At 64.8% G+C, this 12,227-nt stretch overlaps 1 protein-coding gene across 1 annotated transcript in view; it reads right to left on the bottom strand.

The window, feature by feature from the left end:
• The window catches only part of Nipped-A (Transcription-associated protein Nipped-A), a 113,398-nt gene that overhangs the window by 6,422 nt on the left and 94,749 nt on the right, over positions 1–12,227 (bottom strand). Inside the window, 12 exon segments of the mRNA XM_037220554.1 lie at positions 308–530; positions 1,281–1,455; positions 2,177–2,343; positions 3,356–3,506; positions 3,893–4,057; positions 7,123–7,331; positions 8,120–8,216; positions 8,697–8,885; positions 9,361–9,612; positions 9,965–10,132; positions 10,835–11,038; positions 11,534–11,761. Coding sequence (XP_037076449.1) covers positions 308–530; positions 1,281–1,455; positions 2,177–2,343; positions 3,356–3,506; positions 3,893–4,057; positions 7,123–7,331; positions 8,120–8,216; positions 8,697–8,885; positions 9,361–9,612; positions 9,965–10,132; positions 10,835–11,038; positions 11,534–11,761 — 2,228 coding nt within the window.

Raw genomic sequence — 12,227 nt, 5'->3', positions numbered from 1 at the left:
GAACTCATTTCAGCGCAGGACCGGCCTCGCCGGCGCCAGCGACATACGCAGGGCGATTTGGTCGGCAGCACACGGGTGCTGGCCCATCACCTACCGGGCTGCTTACTGACGCCAGCGACCTGCACACATCACTCGCACTGGTATTACTACGGGAGTGAGGTTTCGCTGTTCCTGCCTGTTTAATGATACAATCTCGCACCGGCGAGCAAGCCCCACCTTCGTAGCTTCAAATATGCAGCAACGTGAGCAAGAGACCGACAAGAAACAATCTTAAGGGCATCTCCGCTTTCTCGACCACACGACGTACTTGGGCAGGTGTCGGATCTTGACTTCGAGGATCTTGATCCACTTCTTCAGCTTCTGGATCAGGTTGTGTAGCCGCATGGCGCCCGGCGGACTGAAGTCAAAGTCGGACGTGAACTGTCCCTTCATGCGCTGGAACACGGGGTCCTGCACGGTGGCCTGCACGCGCCGCGCGAACTCGGACGCAGAGGCGTCCCGCGACGCCGACACCGAGCTGCTCACGTTCTCTGCCGGCGGCACGCACGCCACAGCGTCAGAGGAGGCCCAGCCATGCCACCCGCAGCGTCCGGACGAGACCGAATCACGGCAGACACGCTCCCGCCATCAGCAAAGGCACGTCAGAGGAGGCCCAGCCATGCCACCCGCAGCGTCCGGACGAAACCGAATCGCGGCAGACACGCTCCCGCCATCAGCAAAGGCACGGCCTTTCCCACCTGGGACCCGGAGAGCAAGACGACTTTCGCCAACCGACGACAGCATGAACAACTCAGACGCTGGTGACAGAATCGAGCCCAGGGCCACAGGATGAAGACGAATGCTCCACCAATTCATCACAACTTATCTTCCATTTATCGAACTTCATGATATAACCTCATCTTACGAACACAATCCTATCCAGTGTGTGCTGTTTACGAGGTCGAGATAACAGAGAAAAACCCAATTGGTACAGCTCCGTCGGTGAATCCCGACCATCATGGCCACCGGCCAGCGGTCAAGGCTTAAGACGAGCCGCAGACTGCGAAGTTGACCCTTGTCCGACGCCTTGTGGAGGGGTACAGGCCGGGGAGCGGGGTGGAAGGGTACCGGCCGGAGAGCAGGGTGGAGGGGTACCGGCCGGAGAGCAGGGTGGAGGGGTACCGGCCGGGGAGGGGTGCAGGTGTACCGGCCGGGGAAGGGGTGGAGGGGGCGGAGGGGTACCGGCCGGGGAGTGGGGGGCGGGGAGAGGGGCACCGGCCGGGGAGCGGGAGGGTCCTCACCGACGCCGATGCCGAAGGTGGCCACCAGCTTCTTGACGAAGTTGAGCGTGTGCGGCGTGATGGTGGCCTCGGTGACGGCCCCCCGGCTGTCGAACGCCAGCGCCAGGCACTTGGTGAGGGCCTGGCGCAGCTGGCGCAGCACCTCCTCGTACCAGTTCTCTCGGAACCACACCATCTGCAGCCGAACGGCGCGGTCAGACGCCGCAGGCCGACACTCCCCGCCCACTCCGTCAGGCAAAGGCGGTCGCGAGAGGGAGGCCGACGTGTCATTACGACAAGACAGACTCGCTCCTATCAATTGTCTGTTGTTTGGGCTTTCGGGCACGGCAACAGCCCAGCCGCACAGCGAACACCCGCCGCCCGGAGCTGTTCCCCGAATCAGATCACCTCCAGTGACGGAACGCACATGCTCATACAGAATCGGAGCAATGGAGACAGCCGTCCCACCTCGGAAGCACTGCATACTGTATATACTAGGCGCATCGTAGTTCAATCATCACATGATTACAAATTTTGCCAAGCACACATTGCGCCACTATCAAAAACTAATATAACCCTTGAAAGCATATGCATCTGCTTGTACGCAAATGCATATGCATGTTGGGTACGTTTTTGTAAATAACTATACGGGCATCGAATGCATAGCACGTTAAGCGAATTCAACAACATGAGCATGTCACATCAACGATTGTCTACGTAGACGCAGCACATATTACTTCGTCACACCCGTGTGCGTGTTACGCTCTTCGGCGCACATTTTGTACGTACGCAAACACACATACACTGGCAATACGCGCCGGCCTGGCGACCGGCTGCGGCGCTCTCTGCCAAGTCTACGCGCCGGTGGGGGGCGCCAGGGGCGGCCACGCGGCCGGCCGGCAGCCGCTCGCGCCCACCTGATCGACGATGCCCTCCAGGCTGGACAGGATGGTCGGGTGCACGTCGCGCTGGTTGTGCATGATGCGGCTGCAGCGCCACATGGGGGCCGTGGCGCGGATGGAGCCGGCGTCAGCGGCCGTCGGTGTCGGCCCGCCGCCGCCGCCGCCGCCGCCGCTGGCGTCACCTGGCGGCCGCGCGCCATGTCAGCCGCGCGCGCCACACACGCCGAGCCCGCCCCAGCCGCTGGTACACTGACGCACGGCGCTCCGACGCATACGCGCTCCTTTGGCTGGTACAGAATGAGGGCTGAACCGCTTGCCGATGTTCTTTTATGGCAATGCATTCTATGACGCGACAACGGAGTGTTAGACGAAGTCATGCAGCTTACACATCATTTGCTAGACAATAAGACAATTGAAATTAGGATAACAACTTAATATTTTAAAGGTGGGTCAGGTATGAAGGTATCAAAACCAAACAGCCTTCTTCCCAGAATACTTGTTTGCTGAGGTAGTTTTGACGCTCACTTCGAATTTCTTGACTTAAAGGACGTCACCAGTAGTCTTATCTTAACTTAATGTTCAGGTCAGGTCACTGATCAAAAACAGCCGTGATCCACCTTTTGTCTTGCGCAACATGCTGCATAGAGTAGTTCGCGACGTTCATCTTGAACTCAAATATAAAGATAACCGCAAAGTTTTTTGTTCATCTTGAACTTTTAGGGGCACAATAAAATCCCTGATCTGATGTCATACCCAAGTGACCTCTTGCTTACAAAATGTATTCAGGTAAAGGCTGGCTGCACGAGGAGGTCTTAGGGCACTTCGAGGAGTTCTCAGGGCACTTCGCGCACCGAACTCGACTTTCATCTCATTTGACCCAATGGTAATGATAAAAAGTACATGCTAAAGGCAAAAAAGGTAAAGGTAGAGTCTACAAATTTGATACCATTAAGTTCCCACAGATCCTTTTCCACTTAGTGAATTGGGTGTTCCTAGGTCTTAATTTTCGATCTTCAGGAGAGGAGCGGGGGGGGGGGGGGGGTCAAATTGAGCCGTCGAGCGAATCACATTTCCAACCGGCCATCCGAGCGCATGTTGCGCAGCGCGTCTGAGAAACGGGTGAGTCGGCGTGGTCAACCGGGAATCTCGCTGCAGCCCTGGTCTACCGGATCGGCGCCGCGTGGCCGGACGCACCTGAGGAGCCGGCCGGGTCGGAGCTGTCACGCGCCGCCGCCGCGCCGCCGCTCTGCCCGCTCGTCTTGTGCCGCTCCCGCTGCTCTATCTTGAGCGTGAGGTAAAGCGTGCGGATCGGGAAGTACACCGCCTGCGGGAACGTGCGGCCCACCTGCCCAGAGCAGAGGCCGCGTCACAGGCGGCCGACAGTCAGCCGGTCAGTCAGAGTCCAACAGGGTCCAGTCAGTCAGAGCCGGTCGACGGAGTCACAGTCAGAGTCAGAGTGGGCCGGGCGGACAGCTGAGCGGTCTCCGGCCCGCAGAGCACCGCACGAACGGCCGGCGCCGGACGACCCTGCAGCGCCAACGGGCACACACAGAGGTACAGAGCGGCTTGCGAGGCCGCTCCCAGTAGTCGCTGCCCCGCTGCCCACCGAACAAGCCATACATACACCGTGAGCTTCCTGTGGGCGCGTCCGCATGCACTGGTTAGCATCACGCGGCACCCCTGTGTTCGGCCTGCATGCTCACTGGGGTGAGACCCGGTCCGTGTGCTCACCTGGGTGAGCAGGTTCATGATGGGCTTGCCCTCGTTGCGCACCAGACAGGTGAGCAGCTGGGGGATCCACGGCAGCCAATGGATGGGCGGCACGCTGGCACAATAGTGCTCCACCGCCTCCGCCAGCGTGTTGGCCTCGTCGTTGTACGTCAGCAGCCACAGCACCTGAAGCGGTGTGCCGGTGGCGGCATCAGACAGGTATGGTGACTAGGCCGGCGCGTCAGATGTCTCGCCGCCGCGGTGGGAAGCAGTGCTCTGAGCGGTATCACGGCAGAGCAGAGCACCGGGTCCCGCCTGTACCGGGGCAGAGGAGGTCCTCCAGAGCACCGGGTCCCGCCTGTACCGGGGCAGAGGAGGTCCTCCAGAGCACCGGGTCCCGCCTGTACCGGGGCAGAGGAGGTCCTCCAGAGCACCGGGTCCCGCCTGTACCGGGGCAGAGGAGGTCCTCCAGAGCACCGGGTCCCGCCTGTACCGGGGCAGAGGAGGTCCTCCAGAGCACCAGGCCCCGCCTGTACCGGGGCAGAGGAGGTCCTCCAGAGCACCAGGCCCCGCCCGTACCGGGGCAGAGGAGGTCCTCCAGAGCACCAGGCCCCGCCCGTACCGGGGCAGAGGAGGTCCTCCAGAGCACCGGGTCCCGCCCGTACCGGGGGCAGAGGAGGTCCTCCAGAGCACCAGGCCCCGCCCGTACCGGGGCAGAGGAGGTCCTCCAGAGCACCAGGCCCCGCCCGTACCGGGGCAGAGGAGGTCCTCCAGAGCACCGGGTCCCGCCTGTACCGGGGCAGAGGAGGTCCTCCAGAGCAGGCCCCGCCCGTACCGGGGCAGAGGAGGTCTCCAGAGCAAGGGTCCCGCCCGTACCGGGCAGAGGAGGTCCAGAGCAGGGTCACCGCCTGTACCCAGGGGCAGAGGAGGTCCTCCAGAGCAGGGTCCCGCCCCCTGTACGGGGCAGAGGAGGTCCTCCAGAGCACCAGGCCCCGCCCGTACCGGGGCAGAGGAGGTCCTCCAGAGCACCAGGCACCGCCCGTACCGGGCAGAGGAGGTCCTCCAGAGCACCAGGCACCGCCTGTACCGGGGCAGAGGAGGTCCTCCAGAGCACCGGGTCCCGCCTGTACCGGGGCAGAGGAGGTCCTCCAGAGCACCAGGCCCCGCCCGTACCGGGCAGAGGAGGTCCTCCAGAGCACCAGGCACCGCCCGTACCGGGCAGAGGAGGTCCTCCAGAGCACCAGGTCCCGCCCGTACCGGGCAGAGGAGGTCCTCCAGAGCACCAGGCACCGCCCGTACCGGGCAGAGGAGGTCCTCCAGAGCACCAGGTCCCGCCCGTACCGGGCAGAGGAGGTCCTCCAGAGCACCAGGCACCGCCCGTACCGGGGCAGAGGAGGTCCTCCAGAGCACCAGGCACCGCCCGTACCGGGCAGAGGAGGTCCTCCAGAGCACCAGGCACCGCCCGTACCGGGGCAGAGGAGGTCCTCCAGAGCACCGGGCCCCGCCCGTACCGGGCAGAGGAGGTCCTCCAGAGCACCGGGTCCCGCCTGTACCGGGCAGAGGAGGTCCTCCAGAGCACCGGGTCTCGCCCGTACCGGGCAGAGGAGGTCCTCCAGAGCACCGGGTCCCGCCCGTACCGGGCAGAGGAGGTCCTCCAGAGCACCAGGCACCGCCCGTACCGGGCAGAGGAGGTCCTCCAGAGCACCGGGCCCCGCCCGTACCGGGCAGAGGAGGTCCTCCAGAGCACCGGGTCCCGCCTGTACCGGGCAGAGGAGGTCCTCCAGAGCACCGGGTCCCGCCTGTACCGGGGCAGAGGAGGTCCTCCAGAGCACCGGGTCCCGTCTGTACCGGGCAGAGGAGGTCCTCCAGAGCACCGGGTCCCGCCCGTACCGGGCAGAGGAGGTCCTCCAGAGCACCAGGCACCGCCCGTACCGGGCAGAGGAGGTCCTCCAGAGCACCAGGCACCGCCCGTACCGGGGCAGAGGAGGTCCTCCAGAGCACCAGGCACCGCCCGTACCAGGGCAGAGGAGGTCCTCCAGAGCACCAGGCACCGCCCGTACCGGGGCAGAGGAGGTCCTCCAGAGCACCAGGCACCGCCCGTACCGGGCAGAGGAGGTCCTCCAGAGCACCGGGTCCCGCCTGTACCGGGCAGAGGAGGTCCTCCAGAGCACCAGGCACCGCCCGTACCGGGGCAGAGGAGGTCCTCCAGAGCACCAGGCACCGCCCGTACCGGGGCAGAGGAGGTCCTCCAGAGCACCAGGCACCGCCCGTACCGGGCAGAGGAGGTCCTCCAGAGCACCAGGCACCGCCCGTACCGGGGCAGAGGAGGTCCTCCAGAGCACCAGGCACCGCCTGTACCGGGGCAGAGGAGGTCCTCCAGAGCACCAGGCCCCGCCTGTACCGGGGCAGAGGAGGTCCTCCAGAGCACCAGGCACCGCCCGTACCGGGCAGAGGAGGTCCTCCAGAGCACCAGGCACCGCCCGTACCGGGGCAGAGGAGGTCCTCCAGGGCACCAGGCACCGCCCGTACCGGGCAGAGGAGGTCCTCCAGAGCACCAGGCACCGCCCGTACCGGGGCAGAGGAGGTCCTCCAGAGCACCAGGCACCGCCCGTACCGGGGCAGAGGAGGTCCTCCAGAGCACCAGGCACCGCCCGTACCGGGGCAGAGGAGGTCCTCCAGAGCACCAGGCCCCGCCCGTACCGGGGCAGAGGAGGTCCTCCAGAGCACCAGGCACCGCCCGTACCGGGGCAGAGGAGGTCCTCCAGAGCACCAGGCACCGCCCGTACCGGGGCAGAGGAGGTCCTCCAGGGCACCAGGCACCGCCCGTACCGGGCAGAGGAGGTCCTCCAGAGCACCAGGCCCCGCCCGTACCGGGGCAGAGGAGGTCCTCCAGAGCACCAGGCACCGCCCGTACCGGGCAGAGGAGGTCCTCCAGAGCGCCAGGCACCGCCCGTACCGGGCAGAGGAGGTCCTCCAGAGCACCAGGCACCGCCCGTACCGGGCAGAGGAGGTCCTCCAAAGCGCCAAGCCCAGCCCGTACCGGGGCAGAGGAGGTCCTCCAGAGCGCCAAGCCCCGCCCGTATCGGGGCAGAGGAGGTCCTCCAAAGCGCCAGGCCCCGCCCGTACCGGGCAGAGGAGGTCCTCCAAAGCGCCAAGCCCAGCCCGTACCGGGGCAGAGGAGGTCCTCCAGAGCACCAGGCACCGCCCGTACCGGGCAGAGGAGGTCCTCCGGAGAGCGACTGGGTACCGACCTTGGATAGGTACTTGCGGCTTTTGTTCTCCTTCTGGTGTCGACAGGCGTGCAGGAAGCAGGTGATGGCCGATACACCTGTCTGCAGGTTGCTCGGGTCCCGGAAGAACGACGACTCCATGAACTCGCCCCACAGCGCCCAGGCCTTGAAAAGCGTGTCGTCCATCTGGACGGCCGCCGAGAACGCCTTGTTGGCGTCGTCCGAGCGACCTGCCGACCGGACGCGCGCGCGGAGGTCAGCGGGCCGCGCGGCGGACAGCGGGAACGCGCGGAGGTCAGCGGGGCCGCGCGGAGGTCAGCGGGGCCGCGCGGAGGTCAGCGGGCCGCGAGGAGGTCAGCGGTAGCCGCTACACACAGACACACAGGCAGACGGACAGATACGGGTCGGCGGGTCCGTGGATCAGAGCGTCGAAATTCAGTCGTGACAGAAAAGTAGAGCTGTGAGCTAGTAACGTCTGAATGACGGAACCGTGGAGCTGTGAGCTAGTAATGACTGAATGACGGAACAGTGGAGCTGTGAGCTAGTAATGACTGAATGACGAAGCAGTGGAGCTGTAAGCTAGTAATGACTGAATGACGGAACAGTGGAGCTGTGAGCTAGTAATGACTGAATGACGGAACAGTGGAGCTGTGCGCTAGTAATGACTGAATGACGAAGCAGTGGAGCTGTGAGCTAGTAATGACTGAATGACGGAACAGTGGAGCTGTGCGCTAGTAATGACTGAATGACGAAGCAGTGGAGCTGTGAGCTAGTAATGACTGAATGACGGAACAGTGGAGCTGTGAGCTAGTAATGACTGAATGACGAAACAGTGGGTCGGCATGGATCGCGCAGAACGCCCGCATTTCACAGAGGGTTTGCATCTCGCAGTGACCGGCAGCAGTCCCAGCCGTCACACATTGGAGCGGACGGCAGCGATATCACTGTTGCCAAAACACGTGCGTAGGAGACAAATGGATATCGGCTTAACTGTTGACCTAGGATTCGACGGGCTTACCAACGAGTGACAGGAACATGCCCTTCAGAGCGTAGAACTCGGAGACCATCTCCTTGGTGAAGTACTTCATGTTGGTGTGTTCGATCACCTCCAGGCCCTGAGGGGGGCACACACCAATGATGCCGGCTTTGGTATGGGCGCGCGTCGGAAGCCCTCTCTCGGTTATTTCGCTGGTGGTGTCAGCGCCCAGGGACCAGGACACAAGCAGCGGGCCACGGCGCTCTGTCCGGGAGCACAAGTTCCTGACCACTAGGTCAGCGAGCCCCTTATCCTCCCGGGCCTCGCGTACAGCAACCAGCACACTGCTCACTCACAGGCAGACAACGTACACATCTGCATTCCAATCGCTGAGGTCACCACTACATCTGCAAAACAATAGACGGGCGGAAAAACGCTAAAGCAGCGCAGCCGGTGGTGGCGGGGGGGGGGGGGGGGGGGGCGTCCTTCACATCCTGCAGCTCGGTCTTGCTCATGCCCTGTCCGGCGGCGGGGGAGGGGGGCGTCCCTCACCTCCTGTAGCTCGGTCTTGCTCATGCCCTGTCCGGCGGCGGGGGGGGGGGGGGGGGGCATCCCTCACCTCCTGTAGCTCGGTCTTGCTCATGCCCTGTCCGGCGGCGCTCTGGTGGTAGCACTTGACCTGCTGGCGGATCTTCTGGAAGCAGTCGACGATCGGCACCGACGGGATCGTGTGCAGCCGGTTCAGGTTCTCCAGGCACACGCCCATCAGGCCGTGCTTTCTGCCCATCTTGCCGTAGTGGATGATGGCCTGGTACAGAGGGTGGCAGGTCAGCTGGCTGGGGGGGGGGGGGGGGCGACCGACCGCGGGAGCCGCCTCTGGACCAGCACACTCATACAGGCACAGCTGGCTGGAGCGGGATCGACCCGAACGCGGGAGACGCCTCCGGACCAGCCAACCCACACAGACACAGCTGGCAGGAGCAGGGCCGACCGACCGCGGGAGACCGCCTCTGGACCAGCACACCCACACAGACAGCACGGCGGCTAACCAAAGTCGGAACAGCAGAGCAGCACACGCAGACCGGTAAGGCAGCAGCTCGCCAATAACCGCAACCCACAGGCGGCTGGCCAGCTGGCTGACCAGTCATCACCACACAACCATACGGGCGCCAGCACAGCAGTTCCCCCAGCCGAGCCCGGCCGGACGGCCACCTGACGCCTCGCCCAGCTGCCGGCGCCCGGCCGGTCCGCGCCGGCGGCGCCGCGCCACGCTGCGCGCCCACCTGGGCCGAGGCGTGCACGCCCAGCATGCTCTGGTTGTTGGCGCCCTGGTCCTGCTCGCTGTAGTGTTTGACGATGAACTGGTAGTGGTGCTGGCGCCAGGTGAACACATCGCTCCAGTGGCTCAGGTCGTCGCTGATGACCGGCAGGCGATTGCGCCACGTTTTCACGATAGCCTTCATGTCGTGCACGGCGTTTTGCCGGCTGTGCAGCAGGTTCTGGTGGATCTGCGCCGCCTCCTGCAGCTCCATGATCTGCCGGGTCGGGGTCGGCGTCAGCCGGGGCCACGCAGCTCTCCAAGACACGCACCATCCATCCCGGCACAACCCCTTGCTGTTCTATGCCGCAGCTGCCTCCGCAACAGCCAGCACGACAGCCAGCGCATATAACACTCTTACAGACACACTAAGCCCCACACTCGCCCTCACATGATGGGCGGCGTGCATGTGGCGGACCGGGTCAGGTCGGGTAGGGCCGCGTCAGGTCAGGTCCGGTCAGGTCGGGCCGCGTCGGGTCAGTTTGGGTCGGGTCGTGTTGGGTCGGGCCGGATCGGGCCAGGTCAGATCGGGTCAGGTCGTCCCCACCGACCCGTCGCGGCTCTCTCACCTGCTGCGCCGCCTGCAGGTAAGGCACGTGCACGTGCGACACGATGGAGGGCAGCTTGCGCCACTCCTTCATGCACTGGTTTGTGGCCAGGTCGACCAGCTTCTCGACGTTAGAGAGGTGCGTCTCCTCCGGGTGGCAGATGGCGATGTAGCCGCGGTACAGGTTCACCTGCCGCCGCGCCCGCCAGTCGTCAGTGCGCTACCCCGGCACGGGCCCGGCGTCCGACTCGACTCGCGTCCGAGCCGGCGTCGTCCTCGCCGGCGTCCGACTCGCACGTGACACGTGGCGACAGACACCTGGAGCCCTAACCGAGCCTCACCCGGTTACGTCAGGGGAAATCTCACCAACAATGGCGGCATCATGGCAGTACTTCTGGCACCCTTTCATCGGTGCGACTTGTGTCATGTTGGTCATCAACTTGTGCTGACGCCAGCCATCACCAGTTGACAACGGCTCGTACACCGGGCGGCTGCGGACTCCCGGCTCGCCGATACTCTCACCTCGCTCCTCCCCCGCCCCCCGGCTCGCCGACACTCTCACCTCGCTCCTCCCCCGCCCCCCGGCTCGCCGACACTCTCACCTCGCTCCTACCCCGCCCCCAGTCTCGCCGACACTCTGGCCTCGCCCCTCCCCCGCCCCCGGCTCGCCGACACTCTGGCCTCGCCCCTTCCATCTCCGCCCTCCCGGCTCGCCGACACTCTGGCCTCGCCCCTCCCCCGCCCCCCGGCTCGCCGACACTCTCACCTCGCTCCTCCCCGCCCCCCGGCTCGCCGACACTCTGACCTCGCCCCCTCCCCCGGCTTCCAAACTAGCTCTGAGTCCGTCCTGCTGCCGCGACCGTCGCGGCGTCGGGGTCGCGCGCCTGCTCACCTTCCAGCCCATCTCCTTGGGGCAGTTGACCTCCACTTGCTGGAGGGCGTCCTTCATGACCCCCCAGTTGGGCACGCGCCAGGCCGAGTCGAGCACGAGCGCCGGACTGGCAGCCGCTGCCGAGCGGCCGTACTCGAGCAGCAGGTCCCACTGGTTCAGCTCCTTGCAGCAGCGGATCCACTGCTGCTCCACCAGCATCATCTCCTGTGGCAGTGCGCCCATCCGGCCCGCTGTCAGCCGACTTGGCGGCGCTCAGCCCACGGCCAGTAACGTGGAACCGAACGCGACGGTCAAAGGACCACCGGTCGAAGGACGCCACCCAACATCCGAGCACGAGACAGCCGAGACAACCGTGCCACTTGTGGGTCGAACTAGAGGCCAGCCGGCACACCACGGCATCAGCGGCCGACCCGCGGCCGGACCGCGCCGCCCGACCGCGACACGTCCACCAGCAGCCGACCAGCGGCCGGCCGCGCCGCCGGACCGCGACACGTCCACCAGCAGCCGACCAGCGGCCGGCCGCGCCGCCGGACCGCGACACGTCCACCAGCGGCCGGCCGCGCCGCCCGACCGCGACGCGTCGACCAGCGGCCGACCACGCCGCCCGACCGCGACGCGTCGACCAGCGGCCGACCAGGCCGCCCGACCGCGACACGTCCACCAGCGGCCGACCAGCGGCCGGCCGTGCCCGCCGCTCACCTGCTGCAGGCTGACCGGAGCCGGGGACGTGGCGTAGTCGGCCCGGATCTTGTTCGTGGTTAGCTCGTAAGCGCCCTGCGCCTGCTCGAAGAAGCCCTGCTGCTCGTACGCCAGCGCGATGTTGGTCTGCGAGTACTTGGCAATCTTCTGCCACAGGCCGATCCAGAGGTCCTCCTCACGCAAGAGCTTGTACAGCTCGCAGAGGCTTTCCAGGATCTCCAGACTCTCCTGGAGCAGACGCCGGGAGTCAGCCCATCTCCAGACTCTCCTGGAGCGGACGCGAGAGGGTCAGACGATCCCTTGACTAGCCCTGAGCAGGCGCACTGATGTCCAATGTCACAATGACGCCAGACAGCCGCTCCAGGACCCCGACTCTTCTGGAGGAGAGACAGGGTGCCAGGCGACGCCTTCACGACGACCCACTATCCTGGAAGAGACCTGGGGGGGGGGGGGGGGGAGGGGGAAGTCCAACGGCCTCTACAGGTTCATGAAGTATTTCCTAGAGGATACACACAATTGCTGTGCCTTACAATCAACACATCTGTGGTACCTGGTTTTGAATCACGGGCAAGGAATGTTTAAAAATCCTAAGCCCGTGATTCCCCTCTCATCAATGACTGAACTGAGCATGCTTTGGGTCCGGAGAAACGAAACCATTCTGCCGACCAGCAAGCAGGCCTATGAGAGACATTCT

Source organism: Pollicipes pollicipes, unplaced genomic scaffold, assembly GCF_011947565.3.
Source record: "Pollicipes pollicipes isolate AB1234 unplaced genomic scaffold, Ppol_2.1 Scaffold_4295;HRSCAF=5057_pilon_pilon_pilon, whole genome shotgun sequence".
NCBI classification, from domain to species: Eukaryota; Metazoa; Arthropoda; class Thecostraca; order Pollicipedomorpha; family Pollicipedidae; genus Pollicipes; species Pollicipes pollicipes.
The sequence above is the reverse complement of the archived record's forward strand: the minus strand, read 5'-3'. Positions and strand labels throughout refer to the sequence as shown.